The sequence below is a fragment of the Botrytis sinoallii genome (genome assembly GCF_014898435.1).
Source record: "Botrytis sinoallii strain Bc 23 chromosome Unknown BSIN_012, whole genome shotgun sequence".
Classification (NCBI taxonomy): Eukaryota; Fungi; Ascomycota; class Leotiomycetes; order Helotiales; family Sclerotiniaceae; genus Botrytis; species Botrytis sinoallii.
Window position 1 is genome coordinate 1,812,065 of NW_024066039.1, and position 25,369 is coordinate 1,837,433.

The 25,369-nt window shown below is 42.5% G+C and overlaps 9 protein-coding genes across 9 annotated transcripts; 7 read left to right on the forward strand and 2 right to left on the reverse strand.

Moving 5' to 3' along the window:
- Positions 1–477: 477 nt before the first annotated feature.
- Positions 478–1,900, forward strand: EAF02_007468 (uncharacterized protein; the record flags this gene model as incomplete). Its single annotated transcript, XM_038903516.1, has 5 exons — positions 478–893; positions 959–1,388; positions 1,409–1,450; positions 1,523–1,569; positions 1,634–1,900. 5 exons carry the CDS (start codon positions 478–480, stop codon positions 1,863–1,865), a joined length of 1,167 nt encoding a protein of 388 aa, XP_038756995.1. The 3' UTR covers positions 1,866–1,900.
- Positions 1,901–2,209: 309 nt separating this feature from the next.
- Positions 2,210–3,061, forward strand: EAF02_007469 (uncharacterized protein; the record flags this gene model as incomplete). Its single annotated transcript, XM_038903517.1, has 2 exons — positions 2,210–2,566; positions 2,612–3,061. 2 exons carry the CDS (start codon positions 2,210–2,212, stop codon positions 3,059–3,061), a joined length of 807 nt encoding a protein of 268 aa, XP_038756996.1.
- A 1,025-nt stretch (positions 3,062–4,086) lies between these two features.
- Positions 4,087–4,904, forward strand: EAF02_007470 (uncharacterized protein). The gene is made up of 2 exons (XM_038903518.1): positions 4,087–4,453; positions 4,504–4,904. Exons 1-2 carry the CDS (start codon positions 4,409–4,411, stop codon positions 4,861–4,863), a joined length of 405 nt encoding a protein of 134 aa, XP_038756997.1. The 5' UTR covers positions 4,087–4,408; the 3' UTR covers positions 4,864–4,904.
- A 2,071-nt stretch (positions 4,905–6,975) lies between these two features.
- EAF02_007471 (uncharacterized protein) lies at positions 6,976–7,739 on the forward strand (the record flags this gene model as incomplete). Its single annotated transcript, XM_038903519.1, has 2 exons — positions 6,976–7,332; positions 7,389–7,739. 2 exons carry the CDS (start codon positions 6,976–6,978, stop codon positions 7,737–7,739), a joined length of 708 nt encoding a protein of 235 aa, XP_038756998.1.
- A 715-nt stretch (positions 7,740–8,454) lies between these two features.
- Positions 8,455–10,398, reverse strand: EAF02_007472 (uncharacterized protein; the record flags this gene model as incomplete). Its single annotated transcript, XM_038903520.1, has 1 exon — positions 8,455–10,398. One exon carries the CDS (start codon positions 10,396–10,398, stop codon positions 8,455–8,457), a length of 1,944 nt encoding a protein of 647 aa, XP_038756999.1.
- Positions 10,399–11,023: 625 nt separating this feature from the next.
- On the forward strand, positions 11,024–12,471 carry EAF02_007473 (uncharacterized protein; the record flags this gene model as incomplete). The annotated part of the gene is made up of 2 exons (XM_038903521.1): positions 11,024–11,246; positions 11,300–12,471. 2 exons carry the CDS (start codon positions 11,024–11,026, stop codon positions 12,469–12,471), a joined length of 1,395 nt encoding a protein of 464 aa, XP_038757000.1.
- Positions 12,472–12,593: 122 nt separating this feature from the next.
- On the reverse strand, positions 12,594–14,651 carry EAF02_007474 (uncharacterized protein; the record flags this gene model as incomplete). Its single annotated transcript, XM_038903522.1, has 6 exons — positions 12,594–12,814; positions 12,866–13,642; positions 13,694–13,828; positions 13,879–14,000; positions 14,057–14,325; positions 14,373–14,651. The coding sequence occupies 6 exons, from the start codon at positions 14,649–14,651 to the stop codon at positions 12,594–12,596; spliced, it is 1,803 nt and encodes a 600-aa protein (XP_038757001.1).
- Positions 14,652–15,811: 1,160 nt separating this feature from the next.
- EAF02_007475 (uncharacterized protein) lies at positions 15,812–16,523 on the forward strand (the record flags this gene model as incomplete). Its single annotated transcript, XM_038903523.1, has 3 exons — positions 15,812–15,851; positions 15,940–16,027; positions 16,082–16,523. The coding sequence occupies 3 exons, from the start codon at positions 15,812–15,814 to the stop codon at positions 16,521–16,523; spliced, it is 570 nt and encodes a 189-aa protein (XP_038757002.1).
- A 6,920-nt stretch (positions 16,524–23,443) lies between these two features.
- Positions 23,444–24,949, forward strand: EAF02_007476 (uncharacterized protein; the record flags this gene model as incomplete). Its single annotated transcript, XM_038903524.1, has 1 exon — positions 23,444–24,949. One exon carries the CDS (start codon positions 23,444–23,446, stop codon positions 24,947–24,949), a length of 1,506 nt encoding a protein of 501 aa, XP_038757003.1.
- Positions 24,950–25,369: the final 420 nt, after the last annotated feature.

Genomic DNA, 25,369 nt, shown 5'->3' on the forward strand with positions numbered 1-25,369 from the left:
TATTTATGAAATTGTAGGGGAGAACGTTAAATAGACTACGAGTAGCTGATGAACTTCGGGATTGCGACAATGTTGCCGTTCCATCTGACCCCATTTTTGAAGCGGTAAAGTAGGTAAGCGAGACCTCCTTTACTTCGCCACATTATTCGGGTGCACAATTGGTCTATTCGTACACAGATGTCATATGGCATTTAATCTTTTCTACGCCCCGACCAATGAGAGATTAATGCGTACTTAGTCAGCTACACTTCTCACCTGAAGGAGGGTTGTAGTATCTCACCACCCTGCTTAGACCATTGCTGTTTCCTTCTTCATATATGAACCTAGATTTCTCAATGATTTAACTTTCCTAGCTATTAGCGATCATTTCTCCTTATCTGCAACATCCTGAAATATTTTGTGTTGACTTTCCTTGAACTATTTCCACTTATCCGTGTTGATTATACCATCGAATTCTTTGTTGCCTAAACAACGACGATGATGTTCTCTAGTCTCATATTCTTAGCATCGACAGTCTTTATCGCTACCAATGCTCTCGCTCTGAGTACCACAACTACACGTTCAAGCCCCATTGCGGCTCCAACGATTTTGCAGCGTGATGTGACTACCACTGCTTCACCTGTATCCACAAGTCCACTTTATTTCCTAACAACAAATTACATTACCATTGCGGGGGTAACGAATGCACATGTAACTATCCCAGCCAAAACAGTCTCTTTTGCAGTTCCTACCTGCATACAAACACTTACGCCGGACAAAAATGGATATTTGCCTCCGGGTACATGCAACGCTCTTTATGACTACTATCCTAGTTCTACATCAGCTGTAGCTTTCGCTGCCATTTTCGGATTTCTTACTCTAGCTCACATCATACAAGCATTCTTTACAAAAAGGTATTTGTTCTTTTACTTTATCCCGGAATTTAACACCGAAACTGACACATCATGCAGGCATATAGTTTCTTCATATTTTCAGCATCCATTTGGGGCCTCACGGCCTTCATACTCCGTATTGTATCAACCTACAACCAACAAAATAACATCCTTGAACTCATGTCTTCCATCTTTGCTTTGACTATCTCGCCCTTGATCAACGCCTATTACTTCATTCTCTTGGGACACCTCGTGCATCACTATCTCCCAAGTCGTTCTCTTCTCGGTATTCGTGCTCATATCATTGCGCTTCCTTTCTTAGTATTCAATGGAGTGGCCTTTGTGCTGGAAGTTGTGGGCGCAACAATGATGGAAAAGAGAAATCTTGAATGGGAACAGAGGAATGCAGATCATGTTCACATCGGGGGCTTGGTCGTGCAAATTCTGGTTATTTTGGTGTTTTTGGGCGTGCTTGTGGCACTTTTGAGAGAGATGAGTGGGTTGGGACACAGGAGCGTCATGGGGCGGGATGGAAGAGCTTAATGAGAGCGTTATTTGGAGGTTCATCTCTTATTCTGGTAAATTTTCTATCCTTACCATAAAATGATATTATCTAGATAATAGTACTAACACAAACCCCACAGATCCAGGCATTCTTCTCCTCGCTCGATTCTCTACTGGAGATGAGACATCCAGTGCCCTATCCACCATGAATATTACTTCTACATCTTTGAAGTCACCCCGGCAGTTCTAGCTATAAGTATCATAAACGTACTTCACCCTGGTCGAATCATGACCGGAGAAGAGAAAACGGAAAGTCCTTTGGGTGTTCTCACGTGTTGTTTACCTTGCTGTAGATCGAGAAGTAAAGCGAGAAGAAACAATGATACGGGCTCGATTGCCAGCTCGAAAGAATTGATTGGTTTAGATGAGGAGGGGTTTGAGGGGAAACGTGATAAGAATGATGAACCGCCGAGGTATACTCCTTTGTGAGCCGGACTTAGTTTTGGTCTTGATCTAAAATAGTGTAGAGATGTTGCCTACTTTGTTATTGTTGAATTTATCCTTTACTTTTTTCCCGATACAATGCGCGAGTCCAGTATTTTTCAAGACGCAAAGAAAAACCATCGAGGGAAGTCTTGAAAAGTGAGCTGTGAAAAGCAAGTCGGACTATCACATGTCGGCCCATCCATATCATAAAATTTCAGCCCGGGAACCCCTACTTTGATTGGCCAGATGCATGCACACTGAGCTGTTTTTACCTAATCACAAGATATATCAAGCAGATTCCCTTCGTTTTCTGTGAGCTAAATGTAGAATACATTTACGAAATCGAAATGTCGAGCACAAATAAATGGAAAGCGGTTTTCAGAAATGACAGAGACGACCCAGATGAATTTGTGTTGAGCCTGGCCTGTAGTAACTCCAACAGATTTCGAAAGCCTATCATCTTGAAGCCAGGCATAATTGAACAGAGATCGGAGGGCAACGAAGTCATTCAGCGATGGGGACTCCCGACTCCCTGTGAATGTGAAGCCCGCGACAACACTGCAGACGTCATAGTCTCCACCATTGGGTTCTGGAAACCTTCCGCACTATCAAAATTGTTGGATCTCAGCGTATCTCAATTTTACTGGAGTACATCTACTTATAATATGGACTTTTGCGTTAGAAGATCATGGAAATATTTACGAGTATGTGTCCTTCAAACCACAGCGACTCCACTAAGATTAATCTAGGTCACGCTCGACAAACGGGCTCTATCCTATCACATCGATGACGATGGTAGATGGCAGCTATTGGGATCTGAGCGCTTGGGTATTGAGGAGATTTGCACTCTGGAAGACCATTATGAAGAAAACTGGCATGAGTGTCATATTGCGAAAAGCGACCGAATTATTGCTGGGAGATTGGGTCAATCTCTCCCCTGGCACCTAGAACTCCTCAAAGATTTCGAATTCGAGTGTTATGTCACTACGAAAGATGGACATTGGATAGACATCGACGAATCAGAAGCTGCTGGCGGAAATGAAACCGTGGCGGATAAAAAATCGACTCCAAAGCAAGCATTCGTACAGTCAGGTAGCGATACCGAAATCGAGACCGTGACGATGAACGCCACTGGCGCCAAGAAAACGGATCAAACCCGTTTGCGAGGAACAAAAAAGAGAAAGTGCGCAGCGGAATGATTAGGTTGATGAGCAGGCGTCGGCAGATATATCCAAGATGATCCGCTTGGGAAGTAATCTACGGGATGGGATGGGATGGGAGAGAATCATTATGCGGACCTTTGTTAGTATCTGGTAGTATTAAATCAAAAGCTGGAGGTTGTGAGCAAGTTGTGATTTGGTATGATGATATGTGAACTGCATGATTATTATTGTCCACTTCCAAGTATTCGACCAATAAAAATCGGCTGACGCGGCAATGTTCATTAAATGCATATTTGAGCCTTGAAGGTCTCTAGGCAACAGTAAGATAGATGCTTCTTATGAGGAAGGGACCTTGATTTTTTCTCGTCTTTCATGCCTTGAAAACAGGGCTGGGAAAAGGGCAATACTACCTGGGTGCCGGGGAAGTATGTATATGAGAATAATTAATTACATAGAGGATATAGGAATTTTGGAGAACTAAAACCAGCTAGAGTGAATTTATACTGAATCAATCATGTAGTCAATAGAGTGCCTCTTGATCCACCGTCTCAATCATACTATTTGATGCCGCAATAGATAAATTGGAGGCCTAAAGCTCTTCAATGTGGGAGGCTTCGTTGTAGAATTATGCCATTTGTCGAAAACTTTGGTAAAGCGATGCACTTTACCGAGATGTGCAGGGTTTTCATTGGTTGGATGTAAGTTCACTGCACTCGAAACTTCATTTGGTGGCTCACATTCAACTAACTAGATATCGGTTTCAAAATACAAACGGCCAGGGTATCGGAAGTCGCTCTGCGCTCCGAAGGAATAAAAAACTGCAGGATCCCACGAATGAGTTGATCACGGTGTGAAGGCTTTGAGGATACTGGACTTGACGCAAGTTTCCGACGAAATATTATCTGCCTTTGGTGGCGGTGTCCATGTATGTTTCCGACCCTTTAGCTTGCCTTTACCTGAGCAATTGATTTTCAATTTGGTCATGTCTGTTACACAGATTACTTAGATTATAACTACATCTTTCGGACGTTTGGATGTAGACCATGAGATTTTTAGAGGCAGCTTTTCAATATTTCTAATTTTTTTCTCTCAGCATCTCTTGCAATACAAGCGCCATCCAATTTGTAAAGATATCTAATCAGCTGTTATGCGTTCGAGCTGATCTCAATCTCGATCTTCATCTCAAATTTTCGGCTAATGCCCCCAACAATAATCCTCACATTATCCACAAAACCGCAAACCCCGCGGGGGAAAAAACTGATTCTGCTGCCGTCACTCTTGTGGATGTCATTTGCACTATTCTTGCCTACCAATGCCCATGGTCTTTGGTCCACCTTCTGAATTGCAGCGTGGAAGAGTCATATGTCAGTTTAGACGCTTTCGATGACACATTGTGGCTACATTGCTCGTAATAATCGGAAAGTCCAGGTGAGATTCATCGATATCGATCAAAGGAATTCTGTTAATCGCGATTGCAGGTAGTCTTCAATGACTTGACTTCCAAGAAACGATGGCACTACGGCTACAAAATTCTTGACGATGGACAGTGGATTATCACTGCCCCTGGGGGATTTGCAACAGAGACGTCAGTCAAGCATTTGATCGAAAATGAATGGCTGGGAAATAATGCAGGATTCGTAAGAGAGAGAGACAGGCGTTTCGAAAAACCTCGTCTCCAGATAGATGTGTGGCTAAAGCATTTGGAGCGTGGAATCATAGACACCTTGGATCCAAGCAAAGAGAAAAAGAGAGGGCTGTTAGATGAAACAATATTGTCCTTCTTCCGCTTGATGGCACGCATGTTTTTTCTGCGCCTATTTTGGAGATGGGTTTGTTAATTCTAGAGAACATACTAAGTCTGTGGTAAGAAGAGAATACTGTGTAGTTGGAGCAAAGTAAAAGCGAGAAAGTTTTGGTGTCGAATATTAGGTACCCATTGCAACCTCACAATAAAAGCTTCAGTCGGACTATTCTGTGGTGGCGAGCAATCCTGATCCTTGTGCTTTATCCTTGTGACTGTAGTCTTGAATAAGAAACTACTTCGGCACCTTTCCGTGCCAAAAAGTGGTACCCGTAGCCCGAGCTTGGTAGATGCCCGTTTCCTCATCCATCGAGATTTAAGAGTGTTAAATTTCCATAATTCCTACTTTTCATAATAACTTCCATGAACTCACACTCCTTCTTCCATCTCAGTAATTACCTCTAGAAATGGACAATCTGTTTATCAAAGAAGGGACTGCCAAGCAAGTTAACGTTAAGTACGAAGACAATGTTAACCTTCCCGCCGATACTCCTTCGGGTCACCACACATAATCAAATGGAATGCTGGGGTTGACAAGAACAAAATTCCATAAGATTTGTTGACAGTTGACGTAATTGCTACTATTCTCTACGAATTCAACCCGTTGGCTCCCAGTCATTTGCTCGATGTTCAAGCGGGACATTTTTTTGCTGGTGGGACAGAAACGGGCATATCAAGCTATCTGAAAACGATAAAGAACATCAGAATGGAATCGTGGATAGCGAGAGCGATAAATCCGATGACTTGTCGCCAGACTATATATGTCTTCTTCGCGCGGGAAGCATTGTCCGAGTCTGGGTGAGTAGCTTCCTGGAAAACATGTATGGAAGACGCATGTACAGTGCAGTGGAAATCCCTCTGATAACTCAATCATAGATCACCAATTTCGCGAGTCATTGCTCTGATTTGGATGTAACTTATTTTATCTGCGAGAAGGGAAACTGGGAGATTGTATTCTCTGAGGATCGGAGTCACGATGAGAAATATTACCCATATACCAGCTCTATGGAGCGTTGCGAAGCACACGACCATAAATTAGCAAGAATGATTATACGCGGGACAGATTTCGAGGGCAAGAAGAACATGCCAATGAGCTTTCACTCGAAATGCGTCTCAAATACGGGTCGTGTCACCGAAGTTTCTCAACAGGTTCAAGAAGCTGTAACTGGTTCTGGAGGCAGTAGCAGATTCGTAGGCGAGATGTCTGAGGTTCAAGGTCGGTTGGACAAACTTCAGAAGTCAGTCGAGGAAGTGAAAAGGTCTTTGAAGAGAAAGCGCAATAATTGAGAGGATATGATGGCCGGCTTGGCATGGAAATGGGGTTCGACTGTGGCTTCCGTATCGAGAAGATGAGAAATTTTGTGTGTTTACATAACTTAGGCCTGTCATATCAGATGGCTAAGGAAGGAGATTGTCAGATTGTGTGCAAACGATAAACAAAACATTGAGGGAAAACTTCCGACCAAATTTTGATTTCTTTTGGACTGTTAAAATTTGATTGTCAAATGATGGAATATTGAAGAGTGCTATGAAATACTTAGATACTAAGTTTTGAAGCCTGAAGGATCATCCAATTCTCGATTCTGAGTCGAGATAATTCTCAGGTAGGACTACTCAATTTTAGTGAATTCATTCATTTCGTCCAGCGTGAGATTGTTTCTGTTCTCATGTCCTTGGGAAATCTCTCAAATGTTCTCGGACTTTTCGTCAAAGAGAGTATCCGTTTATAGAGAGAAATTTTGCAGTGTCTATTCCACGAAGAAAAAAGAGCTGGAAGGATTGAGAAATAGGAGGCACGGTAGACCGATATATCGCCGAGCATATTCATCTTGTTGCTACCGAATACTACTCCAGCACAGCCAAAGCAAACATAGACAATCCTATTTGCTATGGCCCGGCTTCGACATGCATGCAGGTCGAGAGCCTATCACAAGCCACCTCTGAAGAAAAAAAATTGATTTCTTCTCCCAAAACAAAGCTCAAGAAATTTAAGGGGCGGATGATTGTTCTCCCAAAATTTTCTTTTAGTGATGCAAGGCTATATAATAGCACTAGATTAATCCCTTTCTTTTATTCATCACTCACATTCAAGACAGCGTGCTCCATATTTCGTTTAATCAAACCAGCTCAAGCAAAGCCCAGAATAACCATGGAGGGAGAATTTTGTAAAAAGGTTGACCTCAATATCAGCATCGATCTCCCGGCAAATGCTCCTCAAGGCCATCACCATCTCCTCAACATCAAAAGACCTCAAAACAATCCTCATCTCCCAAAATCTAAGAAGCGCAAATCAAATCAGATTCAATTTCCGGAAGATTTGTCTTTGATCGATGTCTTAGCAACTATACTCTTCGACTGGAAACCGTCAGCACTTCATCACCTCCTCGACGTTGAAACCGAACAATTTTATTGTGCAGCTGAATGGGAAGCTGAGTACAAAGGAAAATACATTGATCCAGAAACATTCGTGTACGTACACCGCTTGGGCCAGTATGTTCGAATTGTAGTAAGTCCTTCGGATAGAGTATTATGGCGAAGAGATTTGACTAATTACGTATTCAGATTGACGATTTTGAATTGCGTACCGAGGTATCTTATCGAATTTGCAATGATGGAAAATGGAAGATCATGAGCGCTCAAGAATACGAACCTACGAAAAAGCGCATGCATCCGATACCTTCAGAAAGAGTAGAAAGATGCGCCTGTAAAGAAATCGAGAAGAAAATGGCTCGGTGTATGGCTCAGAAATATCTGGCCGATGTTATACTCCAAGATAAGATTTTCCCAGTTTTGATTTACAAGCCTGAAGTTAAGAGTACAAAGGGGCAAAAATCAAAGGCAACTACTACAAATGAGTTCAACGATGTCGGGGGGGAGTCAAGTACTGGGAGCAGCTCTAACATGTATTTCTGATGAAAGGGGACAAAGACTTAAGGGTTGCCGAGCTCGAAGCCCAGGTATCGGTACTGCAGAAATTGACCGAGGAGCTGCCTGGCCCAGCAAATAAGAGGCGTCGGGTAATGAGACAGTGTTCAGGAAATCAATTTAGGTTGTGCCTTAGAACCAAAATTGAGCAGTAATAGTAAGGTGCATAGTCCAAAAAAGTAGACGTCAACCAAAGAGGATTGCTCATATGCCAGAAACCCTTGGTGGTGTGGATACACAATACTGAACAGGATGAATCCACAATATGTTTGGCTACTTAAGACTTGGAAACATGTGCTTTGCATTTCGAAGAAAATTTGCCCGAGAAAAAGTAAGAACGTCGCAACAACTGTGCAAGGCCCTCGCTGATCTCCGCGCCCTGACTCGCCTGACAAGCGATGACAAGCATAGTAGGGAATGATTAAGGGCAGGAATGGTAGAGTGGAAACGAGTTTGCGATCGAGGTATCATGGTGTGAGAACTCGCATCATCTAGAGTTTCATAATTATTTGAGATGGAACACAGACCGACCGAAATCAAAGAGCTCTAAGATAGAACAGAGCAACCTGAGAATTTTACTAAAGGTTTGAAATTATGACGTAAGATAGAGACATTTCATCAGCGATGAGAATTGGGCAGTTTCAATTTGTGAAAAATATCGAAATTATGTGGGAATCTATGAACAAAATACCAAACATCCAAACTATATAGTGAAGACTTCTCCGTTCAGTGATCTACTTTTGACCTTACTTGGCCCCTTTTTCATTTCCGTCCAGGTCCCATTGACATTCCAAGTGCCTGCCTTTGTGTAATCCCAACTTCTAGACCCTTGCATATATCCAAATCTAAAATATTCGGGGTGTTGTAAAGGTGAGTTTTTATACCAAACGAAATGCTTATCACTTGCGAATCCTTCATCGGTGTATCCTCTGAAACGTTCTACATCGTTGACTAGCACACTGATGCCATCAAATGGGGCAGGTGGTGGAAGCCAGGTGAAAGATATAGAAGAAACGTTACTACTGATTGAAATCTCTGGAGATGAAATATGTGGTAGCGCGGAATTATGTTTCGCATCTCCTTGAAGTGCTGCAGGAGTCTGAAGCACAGGATCAAATCCCCACCGTGCAATACCGTTGATAAACAAGCCGACCAACAATCCTTGGTAGAGAAGTGCAGGTCTAGTCTGCATGGAAGTTCCCGGTAGCAGTAAAAGAGCAAGAATATAGTGATGTATTCGAAGACTAAGACCAGGTAGTAGGAGAGATATGAGTATAGCGGCAATAAATATCCCATACAAGCCGAGAAAGCGAATTAAACGACCCTCCATGCGAAAGAAGAATACTTGTTTCACGATTATAATGATAAGGAATACGATGATAAGTGCCAGAGCAAGTTTGGCACCTGGCTGTTGATTGATATCGTGAGCATTCAGCCGTTGAATAGGGATCCACTCAAAAGTGTAATTTGAGAGTGTTCCAGCCCAGCAGCCCCCGAGCCATAATATAGTCTTCTCGATTTGTGCTGTGAGCCCAGTCAAGGCACGTTCGACGCCCATATATTTATATATGACAAAAGCGCAGAAAGCTGCAGGTAGGAACTTCCCTAATATGTTTGAGACCAGGCCGGTCATAGTATTAAAATTAGGTGGATCAGAGCCGAGACCAGTATGAGCAAAAAGCCCAGTGAAAATGGAAAAGAAAAAGAGACTAGGCGATGTAGTAAAAAGCGATAGCACTACTGTGAACGTCAGAGAAACAAATAGCAGTGACCAGCGCGAATCTTTGGCCTTGCAAGTGATTCCTTTCTGGAATGCAAATGATGATGGGAAGGTCGAATCGAAACCAACGCTTTTGATCCCATGCCTGTTCGAGCTTTGATAGCTATTGCGTTCTCCAACCAGCAACACAACGCCGCAACCTCCTTTGACATTGTCGACAACCCCAGCATGGATTGCGGATCCGCAGATGAAGCTATCACTGCGATAAATTGCAGTAGTATCATCGTCTGTAGGTCCACCAACCACTAATGGCCTGTAGTTGATTTCTTGCGCCCCAACAGCTCGCGGGTTAAGAACTTTTGCGCTGGCACAGTTTGCGGGACATTTAAATGCAAATCCACTTCCGTTAAAGGGACGGCAATCATTTCCGTTCAACCCACACTGGTTCCCAGCTACCCAATATGTATTGCCACATCCAATATCGCTAGGGACTCCCCATTCCTCTATCGCGGTAGCAAGTGTACTCTGGCGTAGGACAAGAGCAAAAGTCAGAATCCAACAAAAGTAATATGCTATGAGAAGCGATATCCTATGTCTTCTCTTGGGTATATATCGATCTAAAAGTCGTAACGGTGCTTCCTGTAGCCATGGAAACCAAGGCTTGATGACGTTTATGCGCGGGGGATCTGGCCCTTCCGCCCAAGCGACGGCTTGTTTACTGACGCGTCTGACCGGAGTAGGAATCCATTTAAGGTACCGATAGGAAGTCTGATCTTGTAAAAACCGAGGGGTAGGAGGAGAATCATCATCTGATATTTCGTTCATGGGTAGAAGCTGAGTGAGTGTAGGGTCTTCAATCGGATCATCGGGGTGGTCACTGTCCGTAAAATGCTGCCTGTTATCGACGCGACCATTTCGGTCCCCCATATTGTCTTATTGAAACCCCCAGAAATGAAGGCGACTTGATCCGAAATTCCCGAAGGTTGTTCGTGCTCGATTGCTTTTCCTTGCTTATTATAGGAAATTGGGCATGTTAGTCCTAGGTCCAAATAACAACTGAATGCTTGTGGCAATCTCAATTCATTCAACGGCAGAAACAACAATGCAAAAGAGAGTTAATGCACGATGAGTACTGCGGTGATAGAGGTATACTTTTGAAGTACTCCTCCCTTCCCGCCAGGCTTGAGAAATGTAACATTTATCGCACGGACGTTTGTCCGATAAGGATAAGCTGCTGTGATAATAGAGCTAACCACTTGTAGACTAGTGTCTTCACCCAGTGCTAGCACTATTCAAGCCGCCAGTGTGGGAAAAATTATATTCTGGTCAAACTTTGTGATACATCTGTTCTTGACGCCAATATACAATTCTTGTCCAAAATTATACATTTTGAGATGTTTATGAAATCTGCAAGTGCTTGTCTCAAATTTACGGACGCTCTGTATATAATCTGAGGGTTGCTGGCCTGCAGAAAACTCAGTATCTTGGCGATATTTAATCGACCTCTTTGCTCATACTTCTTATTTCACTCAACGAAATTTCCGCCATCAATATGGCTCCCAAAAACCCTACGAGGCTCGGATTTCAAATTTTGAATACTTTGGATCACAATGCCTCTGGACCAAGACTCGGAAGAATTACCCTGGAAGGACGGAAAGATTTGGAAACCCCGGATTTTTTGGCCATCACATCTAGAGGCGTCATACCTCATATGACGCCAGATGTAATTGCAGCACATGCAAAAGTCCCGGGTGTTCATTTCGCATTGGAAGATTGTAGGTTTCACATCATTTTGTCACGTGTTCATATTCGTTCTGATCTTTTCTAGTCATAGAAAAGAGCAATAAAACAACCATATCTCCTATCTTGAACTGTCCTGGAGCAGAACCACCTCTTCATGCTTTTACTGCCTTGTCCAGATCTACCATATCTCTCTTGGCACCAAGACGGACACCGGCTGTTACAGCCCCTAATGGCAACAGTAATACAGCTATTTCTGTATTCACATCGACAGGATTTCAACCTCTTTCTAACAAATCCTACATCGATTCCATCGCAACTTTACGCCCAGATATCGCTATTGGGCTTGCAGATGTTCCCTATAGCACCATTGCAGGAGCAAAACGTACTGCCAAGATGGGCGATAGAAGTGGGCAGTGGTTGGCCCAGCTCTTGGCTGATAAAGTCAAGGAACAGCCCGTTTTTGCACCAGTATTACCCATCGATTATCAAAGCCAGTGGGAGTACATAAATTATATTTCTGACGAACTGGTGGATGAGGTCTCGGGTTTAGCTTTCTATGATTCAAACTTACTCCCAGAAATTCCGGAGACTACGGCCATGTCTCTACTTCCTCGTCTCTCCTTGGATGAACCATCATCTCCTCATCATGTACTTCGTCAAATTTCACTCGGAATGGACATTTTTACCATCCCATTCATCAATTTTGCCACGGATGCTGGAATCGCATTAACCTTTGAATTCCCATCTCTCACCAACTCTCAATCTTCAAACGAAAGCAGTTCAGTCCTTCCTCTGGGTATTGATATGTGGACTGCAGCTCATGCTACTTCCTTACTTCCTCTTTCTAAATCTTGCAAATGCTATGCATGCACTTCCCACCACCGAGCATTCATTCAGCATCTACTTTCAGCCAAAGAGATGCTCGGATGGGTCTTACTCCAAGTACATAACCATTATGTTCTTTCGGAATTCTTTACTTCAATACGAAGGAGTATCAAAGAAGGCACATTTGAGAAAGGCTGCGAAGAGTTTGCCAGGAAATATGATAGTGAGTTACCAGAGAAGAGTGGACAAGGACCAAGAATGAGGGGATATCAGTATAAAAGCGAGGGGGCGGGAGAGCGGAAGAAGAACAAAGCTGCCTGGAACAATTTGGGATCTGACTCGAAAGCCACTGGTTCAGAAGTTGCGCTGGTACCGGATGAAAGCTCGAAAGAGCTTGAAGAAAACGGATTCGCAGAGAAATTAGAGAATTAGATAGTGGCTAGCATCATATCATGATAGGTCTTGCATAGATGAGTAAATAGATATCTGGATACATAAAAGGTTACCAAGCACTCTAAATTCTCGATTCTATCTTTAATACGTCTCTTGGAGCTCTAGTCAAAGTGTTTCTTTGTAAGATTTCCAGAGCTACCCGCCCCCAACTTAGCTCCTCCATGGGCATCAAACCAGTCCAAGAACTGGAACATGCTTGCCTTTGGAATACGTTCCATAGAGGTCTGATTCAACCACTGCATTCCAAATTTCACCTTGCTTCCCGCAAACCACTCAAAGTTATCGAAGATAGCCCAGCCAAATGCACCAGTGACATTGACGCCTGAATTACATTAGTACAAGCCACATCATGTATCAGCAATGGAAAACTCACCATCAACAACCTTTGCTGCAAGAATATTGTCCAAGAACCCTCTATAATAATCTGCTCGTCTCAGATCCCACAAGATCTCACCCAAAGAGCCCATCTGCCCCTCGAAGGGCTCCGCGAACCCGAACTCACTAACCACGATATCCCCTACTGCTGGGAACAACTCTTTCGTGATAACATTCAAGAACTTACGAATAGCGGCTGGTGTACTAACTAACCAATTTACTCCTTCATCGGCGGCAGGTCCTAATGGGAACCCATCTGCGGCAAGCGAACTCGAACCTGCGCATTCAGGGAAGGAGGGATGCGAAGAATTTGATGCGCAGGCTGCGGAACCTCCAGGAATGGCGGTAGCAAGAAATGCGGTATAGCCATCTATAGCGAAGAAATCGCAACTTCCTTTGATCAAATCCTTTTCTTCCTGGGTGAATTCCGGGAGTAAATCTCCCAATGTTTCCTTTAACATGGAAGAATAATCACCGTCTCGCCAACAGCCGTTGAACCAACCCAATGCGAATTCAAAGTTGCGGGCTACGGAGTCGACGTCTCCTGAGGAGGTAGTGTTGGGTGCGTAAAAGTTACCAGAGTTTTTGAAGGTTATGCGGCCGGCACCGTGGAACTCTTCGTGGTACCATTTGGCCACCTTTGCGTGAGCGAGGATGCTATAGTGTGAGCAGGCAATGCGAGCGGGGAGACCACCAGTGATGTTGTGGTAAGCGGGGTAGTTGCCTTTGGTGTTTCCGGCGGGGTAGGATGCGTATTGCCAGTTGCAGTATTGAGCTGAGGGTGGAGATTAGTAAGAGAGATGTGATGTTTGAAAGGGCACCATACGTTCATTGAATGTATACCAAATTGGCACATATTTGTCATATCTGGTGATGACAAACTTGGCATAATTAAAGAAGTCGTCCACGATTCGCTCGTCTGTCCAGGCTCCATATGAATTGAATAGGGCGAGAGGTGTATCTGAACAACAATTAGCACGTTGAAATATGACTTTGGGTATCGTAAATTACCCCAATGGAACAGTGTGACAACAGGCTTGATTCCATTAGCGACCATGCTAGCAATAACATCGTCATAGTGCTCAACACCCTGTTGGTTCACGGGTCCGTTTCCGAATGGGAAGAATCTCGGCCTGGGAATCCCTCGCATTAGCAGCGAAACTCGTCGTGAATTCTACATCACACCTACCAAGAGAATGACGGAGAGAAGTATGGAACTCCCAAACTAGCAAGACGAGCAAAGTCTTGTTTGTAAAGCCAATAGTGACTAGCCACGATATCACCAGTGGAGTTGTCTGCAACGGCTCCATAATCTCGATGTGCGATCAAATCCCAAATTGAGGGACCTTTACCTTCATCTTTCGCGGCTCCCTCGATTTGATATGAACTGGCTGCTAAACCCCAAAGGAAATCGTCAGGTAGACTTTGGTTATTCAGGGAGGTATCATAAGTTGGCACCTGCAAATATCAGATATGTGGTCTTCAAAGGTGACTAATTGACATACTAAGGGGTGGAAAAGTCCTGGACGAGGATACGATGAAGGCTCTGGTGTTGGCTCCACTGTCGTCGTGATTGGCCCTACAGCAATGGATCCGACTTGGTTCCATAGCATAGCCAATTCCTCATTGGTGTACTCATAAGTCAATGTTGTCGTCGCAGCGGAGACATTGTAGACCTTGGTTGACCAGGTATTGGTAGCAGTAGCAGTTGGAGAGCTTGTACAATGGGCCAAATGAGCGAAAATCTGAATGCCAAATAGGCAATTGATCTTGGATGAAAGCATCATTGCAGAGAAAGTGCATTCACCTGGCGTCGGAATTCACATCCTTTCACAGCCTGCGAGATTGAACTTTATAATTCCTTCAACCTGCATGTCTCAGAGCTTATGATGATCTCATTTCGTCCGGTTAAATACAGACTGCCGGGGGACAACAAGCTGAACAATTTGTTTCTGGTACGACTTGCATGTATTCCATGTCTAAATATGAGCCGATCGATACACGATGGACATTTAACCTTTTTCCAGGGCAGGGAGTTAAGTGCATTCGGGATGGCGGAGGGAAACCCACCGAAGCTTTCTTTGAATCATAGTTCTTGTTATATTGAAGCGCAGGAGATGCAGCCATTCAAAGGTCGACGGGTTGACTTGAAGGACCCCGCATATACCTTGGCACACCTATGGACAATAATTTTTCCAACTTGAGGCAAGGTTTGAGGAGCCCCGCCATATGATAATATGTTGCATAAAGAGATTTATGCCATCTACAGATATGCATCTCATGTTTTCGAGTTTGAGACAGTTCACGATGTTGTTTCGTGCTTTGAAATGTCGAAATTTTGTAGAAATTTAAGTGCAAGACTTGGTAATAGCATCAGGCAATCAACACATCTTCTCACATATGTTATTGAACAGTAGTGTTGGACACACGTTTCCATAGAAAGTTTTGCTTCGCGCGCATACGTTTTTAGCAACCAGCTTGAAAGCTGTCATATATAGATCATAAAATGAAACAACAACGAGATTAATTTCCTCGAGGTCGAGATTAACGACAGATCCTTCCTTCTCAGAACATATAGTATGACGATATCAATAGCATAACGCTATCGATGTGCCATATCCCTAGCGCTACCACTTTGAAGATCAAGCAGCGTTGTGGATTGATGCTCATGAAGAGGAAAGAAAATTATTGACGCGAAAATTTCGTTGATATAGGACCCGAGTTTTTGAATCACGTGCTGATATTCCTTAGTCAGTTGCGTCTTTGAAATTCTCGAGCCTTGATTCGTTCAATTTTCGTAGGGACATAACCGAGGCGCCGGAAACCGATACCTTCCGCATCAACGACGATAATATCAAGATCCTGGTGTCGTTTTATCCTTTGTGCAATTCATCCTTTTCAATTGTTCTGTGACAACTTCAAGGACTTAATCAATTTAATCAAAATGTTTTCACAAAGAGCAACTCAACAATCGCTGCGCCGGCGTAAGTTTTCCCCGAACAATCTGCAAACCACTACCCACCTCATACCCCAGATTCTATATTTCGCTCATCTGCTAACGATCTTTAATAGTTGCTGCTGGTCAGCCATCACTTATCTCACAATTGGCGATGAGGAGGCTCGCGGCACCTGCAGCCATTGGCGCATCAATGCAAACTAGGTTTGCCCCCCAAGACAGATATCGCAAGCTTGACAACAACTAACATCTTGCAAGACCAGTAGCCACCCAAAAGTTAACCCCAAAAGATAGCTACAACATCCTCGTCGAGCAACGCAAACTCCGACCTGTCGCACCTCATCTCACAATCTACCAACCTCAAGTCCCTTGGATTATGTCTGCCCTCAATCGTATCACCGGCTGTATTCTCTCGGGAGGTTTCTACGTTTTCGGTGCTGCATATCTTGCTTCGCCTTTATTTGGATGGCACTTGGATACTGCCAGTATGGTGGCTGCGTTTGGAGCTTGGCCCCTGGCGGCAAAGTTCCTGGCTAAGTTCACATTGGCCATGCCATTCACATATCATTCTTTCAACGGAATAAGACATTTGGCTTGGGATATGGGAAAGACTTTCAAGAACGCTACAGTTATCAAGACAGGATGGACAGTTGTTGGTTTGAGCGTTGGTAGTGCTTTGGCGTTGGTTGCTTTCTTCTAGGTTAAGGTTGGGAGGGGCAAATTTGGAGGGCTTGTAAGAAGAACAAATGAAGCATGGGCAACAAACATTGGTTTTTGTGAGGGCACTTAAAGATGTTATGGTGCTTGAAGACACATGTTGAACATGCATCGTATTATGTATACGTTGATGTCCTGCTGGTCTAGGTTGCATCGATCACGAAGCCAACCTATGCGTTGTATGAAATAATAAAAGACTTAACCCCAAGATACCACCTTCGTCAGTAGACACTCTTCCCAGACCCTTCCTTTCAGTAGGATAAGAATAGGATATCCCATTCAATTCCCAGCATTTCAAATCATATCAGACAATGATAATATTGTCAAGTGGCAATCGACTTGCGAAACTTGCTTCGATCTCAATATTTCTGGAGATCGATGGAGGTCCATTCAACTTCAGAAGGCACAATCTTAAGACCCAACCGTATTGCATCATTCAATATAATCTCAGGTGAGACTATCGTTGTCAAAAGTGACCAGGTCCTTTACCCTCCTTCATATCGAGTTGTAGCACAAGATCTGCGTGCTTTATGAGCCTTCTTTAGCTGTGTTTTGTTCTCAGTTGGTAGCTTTGGCTTTTTGTATTCGCCCAATTGATACCGTCTAAACAGCGAATCTTTTATTGCATCTAGATCGTCGACCATACTTCTACACCATCCTCGCTTACAAGCGTTGAATCCACAAATCTGTGTATCGGGCTGATCACCCAGGTTCATCTTCTCGTGTTGCTCATTCAATTCTCTTTGAGCCTTCCGCAAAACTCGTACGTCGGCCGACCATTGGACTGTGGTATCGCGAATCTCATCCTTCCCCCTGTCCTGATTACTCTGATGATCTGGTATCTTAGATGAAGCTGCCATGATTGCTAGAGATGCAATATCTCTATCTCTCTTTAAGGTCGTTAAAGAAAAATCAACTGGATAACTTGAAGGAAAAAAGTCACCACGTCTCAATATTTAAAAGTGGCAGTGGCTACATAGTTCAATGACTGGAATCAATAGGCACTAGTATATAGTCTAAAGGAATTTAGATAATAAGAACCAAACTATCTGCAGAGTAGATCGACGTTGTTTCCATATACTATTTGAATTGCAAATCGTTCGCTCTCTCCTTAAACTAGATCGCTTAACTAGCTACCTATCCGCAGGTGAAAACACAGACTGGGATTGACCACCGGTGAAGTCCTTCAGCAATCCGATTATTCCATTATAGCCAAACACTTTATACTTTATACTTGTAATCCCAATCCTCATTCTTTCCAGATTATCTTGATGATCACTATTCACCATTCACCATAGATTGAATACCAGCCAGCACCTCCAATATTCTTTCACCAAAACCATTAATCTTCATCGATATATCCTGCAATTCAATATCAACATCAACATCTCCCCACCATCCAATTCAATACCAACTAACAGTCGCTCCTCCTCTCCAGAACTATATTGTAAAAATCTCGACCCCGTCGTTTTTATAATTCACTACATTATACCGCATAATATTAACATCCCGAGTGAAAGGAGATTATCTCAATCGAGTCTACAAGTATCCGTTAGTATTTGATACGCGATGCGGATATACATATACAAACATACAAACATACAAATCCTTTTCGCGCAAATCCGCATTTAGGAAATAACGAATAATAATATAGGTATGTACAGGTAAAGAAAAAGAAAATCAATCCTCGCTGCAAATCATATCGCATACTCCCTCTCACCTTATTACTAACGATTCACAAATCTATATCCACCGACCTGGGAAATTCTACGAGAGTGATAAGTTTTTAGATAGAAGAAATGTTTTGAAATCTTTCAAGGTTATTGAGAGTATTGTTGTGTTTCGTTACTACTGAGTGGTCATTATCTATTGTGTGTATTTGATGGAAAGTTTATATGTGTGTATGTGTGTATGTATACGAAATAGTAATTCCATCCAAACCAACAATAATCCCTAAGTATCATCAATCCCAATAATCTATCAATCTATATCGTACATACAGTAACAATAATAATAACAACAACAATTCCACCGCCCTCCCCAAATCCCCAAATCCCGAAATCCACCATTTTATTCCTCACAAATCTGAATACTACAAACAAGAAGATTTCCAGCGCCGTTAGAAACAATTTTATAACTCATCTCTCGGTTTCCAGCTTAGCCATGACATCTGTGACTTGAGATGGTGTTATAGTTTGTGAAGAGGAGAGGGAGGGAGTAGAGGTTGTGGTTTTTATAGTGTTTGATTTGATTTGATTTGGTGTGTTTGTAGTGGGATGATAGATATTTATAATGTGGTGGGTACTCGGTTTGGCAATAGGTATGTACTCTGAAGTTGAGTTTGGTGTGGAGAGTAGAAGCGGAAAGGATATTGCGGGCTGAGGATGAGATTTCATAGAGTGAATGTAAGGTTGGGGTTTCTTTCTTGGGTGATTCCTATAAAAAGGTCAGTTCTCTCCGTCTGATTTCTTCCCCGCCAAAACACACACACCGTGTGTCCGTTGAGGAATAGGGTTGAGATTGAGAGGTGATGTGGTTATTGTGTTTGGCTTGACCAAAATATCTTCGCCCGTATTACAATCTACCAAACCGCTGAGCTCTCTATCCGCAAAGCTGATCATAGAATTCTGGGTGCGAGCTATGGAATTGTTGTTTCTAATAAAGAGAGAAAATAGATTAATATATATAAATGACAACTAAGAATTAAGAGCATGAAAGGAAATAAACATACAAGATAGCATTCTTTTTGTCCAAATCATCAAATCCTCTCTCGATCTTCTATTCTACCTCATTCATCTGCTGTTGTATCTCTTGTATTTGCCGTTGCATCTCTTGCATTCGTTGCTGGATTTCTTCTAACGTGTGTAGAATAGCAGCGCCTTGATCGAAAGCTGGAATGGTATATGGATAGTATCGATGGTGGCTTAGTCATTGTGGCTGTGGATTTGATGGATTATTGAGGTGGAAATAGAAGTCTATAGAGTATTCAATTGACGGTATCTGTATAACGGTGATGAGAATTGAGAGAGAAAGATGATGAAAATGGTGGGTTTGTAATGATAGTGATATAAAATCTTTCGGATCTGCTACATAAGTTGAAGCAATCGAAAAGAAAGAGCGATGATGAAAACAATCAATGACAGTAACCCTCACCCTAGGAAAGAAAAGAGTGACCCACGAACAGGTCGAGAGAAATCTCAGAGTTCAACCAAATCATGGATTGGTCTGGACCGTCGATAACATGTGTATGATCTCCCTTCTGCCTCACTAAATTTCTGGGAGAGTTTCCTTGATCTTGATCAAGACAGGATTGTTCGTACAAAGTTTATCGTTATATACATCCTTTAATATCCGTCTTAGGAGAATTGATGTGCCGACTCCAAGTTTTCTTGCGTAGGATTGTAGGCCATGAAGGAAGGAATATCAGAGACCAGAGTCACAGGATGCGAACCCGAGGAAAGATAGCATTCTGTTGTAAGTATAGATAGAGATCTTTCTTTATCGGAGATTGAAATCCCACCTGCAGGTAAAGAAGTCTCTTGATGATACTTGAGTAAGAGTCTGGCATTAAATTGCAGAAGTCTCTCACTTAAGAGCGTTGGACTTTTTAGCACAGTTACTTACTCAGTTAGCCTCTGATTCTCTGCTGACCATTATCTTCCTCATCGAAAATCCATCACACTATAGGTGATTCTTGAAAGGCGCAAAAAAACACGATCTTCTGTTCAGATTATAAAGCCTTCAAAATATCAGACTTATGAGATTTGGATATATAGGCCAAAGTCGAGGTTGGACGCCAAGCCATCGCATCATTAATTTATATGGTAGCGTACTTGGAAACTTTCACATGTTGTGAGGAGCTCCATAGACCAAATAATCCGTAGACTCCCAGCAATCATAAATAGAATCCACGCCGCTCAAATACCAAATCTAGAATCCTACACATGAGCAAAGCATAAAGATCCATAGAAATCGAGAACAAAAGCTGTTCCAAAGGTTCGACCCTGAAGTTGTTGCGCGTTTCGATTTTCGGTGGAGAAGTACCGGAACTGGAATCGTACAGTGACGATTTTTGGGGTGGATTTCGTGATCTTCCCTGTGGATGGAATCATGCATGTGCTCCCGGCCCTCGAGACAAATGGAGCAGGGGATGTTGTTTGGCAGAATTGAATGTGTTGGACGGTGGATGTTTTTACATGTCTATCTATTTAGATCCACTGCACATTTGTCTATCGTCCAGAGATTGTCGTAAATTCGTGATACAAGCATGTGTCGAAATTCATGCATCCTGTAAGATCTCTCGGCAGAGCTTGAATTTCGATGTACTCCGAGATTCTTGGAATCTGGATAATCTTCAGCTTGGCTATCGTAGGTACAGAGTAGTTATTCGTTGTGCTAGTCAGTGAAGATCAGCATGCGCTGTATCTCTCTCTATGCTTAAATGGATAAATGAATAAGCATAAACCGACCACTTTTTGTACCCGTAGGATAGATATCTCTCGTATGGAGTATAGAGGTTGATAGTGTCGTATAAGCCCCATTTTTAATAAAAGTTGCTATTTTACGAAATTCTAATACTGCTTTTACTAATTTTATTAGATATTTAGTTATCCCTCTCAAAATTTCGAATTTTGAACCCCTTTATTTAAATTTAAATTTTTTTTTAATTCTTATAATTTTTAAAGCTTTTGAAACTTTCAAAGTGTTGGTTCAATAATGAGATCAGGAATACGGGAGACGTGGTTCCCACTATCATTAGTAGGCCCCTAAATGTCTGTATTGTATTCTGTCTAAAGAGCTAGCTAATGAGGGGAAGTAGTAGGCCTTATATAGGCACTACTGAAAGAGCTAGTCTCCTTCGCATTCGCCTAAATACCTTTGATACAGTAGCCATTGTATTGAAGTCATTCTTTTGAAGTGAATTCCCTTGTTCACACACAAAGCTTTTTATAAGTTTTAAATAGATTTAGAATAATATTTTTGGAAAGAGAAATATAAATTTCAACAAATTTGAGTGATTTTGTTAAAGAATAAAATAAATTTACAATACTTTTATTACCTGAAGTTTGCTATATAAATTTTCAATCAATGTAATAATATAATTGGTTCAAATAATAAAAATAGGGAAAAGCTCGATTGCTTTTTGGTGTGTTTTACAATACTTACGCCGTCAACCTTTGTAGAGGATGGTAGGGGGCTTTGGATGGAATTTTGGGGAGCAATGAAATGTTGGTGCACTCTTACCATTATCAATTGATGTGGATGTAGCAAAGCATGATGTGGTAAAGCATATTAAAGCACGAGGTATATATGAGGTCAGCCAAGGAGCAACAAGAGTTCTCCTACTTCCATTTCGCAGGTGTATTTCTACAATGTAAGTAGTAGTACCTATTCGTACAATAGTAGTCTATTAGTATTAGATAGGAAGATTGTAATTGCACCTTCCAGATCACAAGAATTGCCTTGTAGATCTCGTTAATCCTTTCCTCTCCATCGGCTATGGGTAACCTGATTTCTTCTACCTGAAACAAACTTTACCACGCCCTTACTGCATGTTCCCCGAAAGACTGACTGGTCAAGCCTCTTTCTGCTGCATTGATGGATGTATATCTGAAAGAAATCCTCATTCTCACCAATGGTATTGTAGTTTCTAACGGGACATGATTTCAGCGTATGTATGTATGTATGTATGTATGTATGTATGTATGTATGTATGTATGTGTGTATCCATGGATGCCTATGGTGGCCGTGGCGCCGGGACGATTCAGTGGCTGCATGAATGAATGCCCGGGACGGAACACTACCTTGATAAATCGCTGATGTTGCCATCACTTATTATTGCCGCCAACGAAAGAAGAGAATGCGAGAGAGATGGGAAGCGCAGGCAACCTACTGTTTGTTGATTTAATTTGGTATCCCGAATTGAGTCGATCGTTTACTCAAAATGAGTGTTTGTGAAATGAAGGGTCAAGGTTACATGACTGATATCTGACAATATGACAACCTCGCAACCACTATCAAGAAGTTCTGATGTTTTATGAATTGTATCGCAAGGCTGATCGTACCAGCTAGGGATTGACGATGGCTATTTTTCCTTGAAACCGACTTGATCACATCGTACTGAGGCAGTAGGTAGTGACTTTGACTTTTATTAGTTAAGGTTACCTAGTAATTCCCCACTGAAAATTTATTTTCGTCATTACAATACAATACAATACAATACAATACAATACAATACAATACAATACAGCAGAGTAGCTCTTTCTCTCAACCTCTCAACTTTCTTCTCAGGCTTTTGTTCTTGCTTCCAAGTTCCAATCATACACATACGGTGCCTCTCTACTTCCCATTGCTGGCATCAGTTTCGCTCGGCATCCATCTCTTGGTATATCTACGATTCCTAACACTGATCATACAAACACCTGTCTGGTGGCGGGGCAATCTCTTCAATATTAGATCTCCCCGTTCACTCCTCATTACAATTACATTTTGAACGGCAATTCCACATTGATCTTCTCTCCAAATCTTCTCCACGGCTGTGTTTGTTTTACACTCATCTCAAACTGATTGAATTTCACGTATTACGATCATCCCATCCCGTACAGGGTCTGAAATCTGGTGGCGTCGGTGTATTCACCTGGGGTGCATTTTCCCCTGCAGCAAGTTACATCGATCCAATTTCGAAAATACCTGTTTGTAATTCTCCATTCGTCCAATCAAAAGTACTACGACTGGGGAATCAGAATAGTCTGTCCAGTGTTCTACAGATCTGATTTGAAAAGGATAAAGACCATCCCATCCATTGACCAGACGGAACACTACATAGATGAAGTATCTCTAACCTTTGACTTGTATCGTCTGGCTCCAATACACTAAAGATACAGTGACGTTTATGAGGTCGCCATGTTAAGATCACTCCGAGGTTTAGTGGCGGGTCTGTTACCAAATAGCAATGAACCTAACTACGAATTAATCCATTCGAATGGAAATTCTTCACCGATATCAACGATTTATACTACCAACGACGATACTCTTTCCCATTTAAAACTCTCTTTCACACGATTCCTCTTCTTCCTTATACCTTCGCCAATACAACGTCGACTTCAACCGGCTCATTTCAAGCCTCAAAGATTGTACGCAACGTCCTATCTCGATGGACTTCGTGGAGTCGCTTCCTTGATAGTGTTTTTCTGTCACTACACCGAGGGAAATGTACAATTTATGATTCCTTCATATGGCTTGCCAATAGGCGACCCAGTTCCATCCTCTTTCATGCAGCTACCTTTCCTTCGAGTACTTTATAGCGGACGACCTATGGTTCATATCTTCTTCGTCATATCCGGATTTGTTTTATCGTTGAAACCGTTGAAGTTAGCTCGAGCTCATAATTATGCCGATCTCCAAACGACCTTGTCATCATCTGTCTTTCGTCGGGGAATGCGATTGTTTCTACCTACCACCGCTTCTACGTTCATGGTCATGATATTCATTCGTATGCGTTTGGTTAGGATTGAAGGATTCGAGACAGCCTCACAGCAGTTTATGGATTGGCTGCATGCAATCTGGACGATAGCTTATTCTTGGGATTGGGATAAGATATGGTGGCCAAAATACGATGTTCATGTTTGGACGATTCCCATTGAAATGGCTCAGTCCATGTTTCTCTTCGTCACGATTACCGGTTTGGCGAGATGCAAAGTATGGATTCGCCTCTTCATGTTCGTTGTCATTATGCTATACAGTCTCAAGTGTGGCCGATGGGCTGCGTTCGAGTTCATTGGCGGGGCGCTGGTGGCAGAAGTGGGACTGATTCAACAAGCACGAGCTGAACGAAATTCCAACAAAGGGATGCCAGTCTCGGATGAAGAATCTTCCAATTCATGGCAAACATCGGTAGTTTATGCATTCTGGAGTATGAACTTTGTCTTTGCCATGTGGATAGCGGGATGGCCAAACAATGATATACTGAGAACTCCCGGGCTCAGTGAGATCGCACCTTATACGATGGAGCCATACTGGTCTCAGAGGCGACAGGAGGAACAAGCATTCTCTTGGTTTGCATTGGGGGCCATGCAAGTTGTCTTTGCTTGCCAACAGCTTCCTCTATTACAAAAGTTTTTTACCTCTGGTCCAGCGCAATATCTTGCAAACATTTCATATGCACTCTACCTGATGCATGGACCGTTTCTCGATGTATTCGCTCACCGATGGATGCCAATTGTCTGGTGGATAGTAGGTGGGCGTGAGAATAGTGGCATGTGGACACGAACCTTTGCTTGGTGGGGTGGAATGCTCGGGTTAGCAGTACCTATATTTTGGGCGTCCGATATATTTTGGAGGGCTGTGGATACCCCTTCTGTAGAATTTGCAAAATGGCTAGAAGGGAAATGTATTGTGAAGGAGGATTGATATTTCGGTACGAAGTGGGATTGAAAGACAATTTTGGAAGCATTTGCGAGGCGTCATCGATATACTGGGATTTACAAACGGGCGTATGATAGATGGATGGAGAAATCCCAATGTTTTCTGGGGGGTACGAAATAGAAGTTTAAATGTCGGCAGTACCCATCACAATATGTTTGTTAGCGGGAGTTGGGGGTTATCCGATAGAGGTCGATCTGAATTCGCCTCACACATGAATATCTAAAAGGAAATAAAGCCTTATGACAGAGCAAAAGGTGTGACACGGTAACTCGGTGAGACATTTATTACTTCTTTCTTATTTGAGATAGTGCCGAGTCTTATCGGTCAGCTGAAAGGCACAGAAGCTTATTTTTGATTGTGTGACGATCCGTCCCGACACGGGTAATAAAATTGAGGCGGGGGATG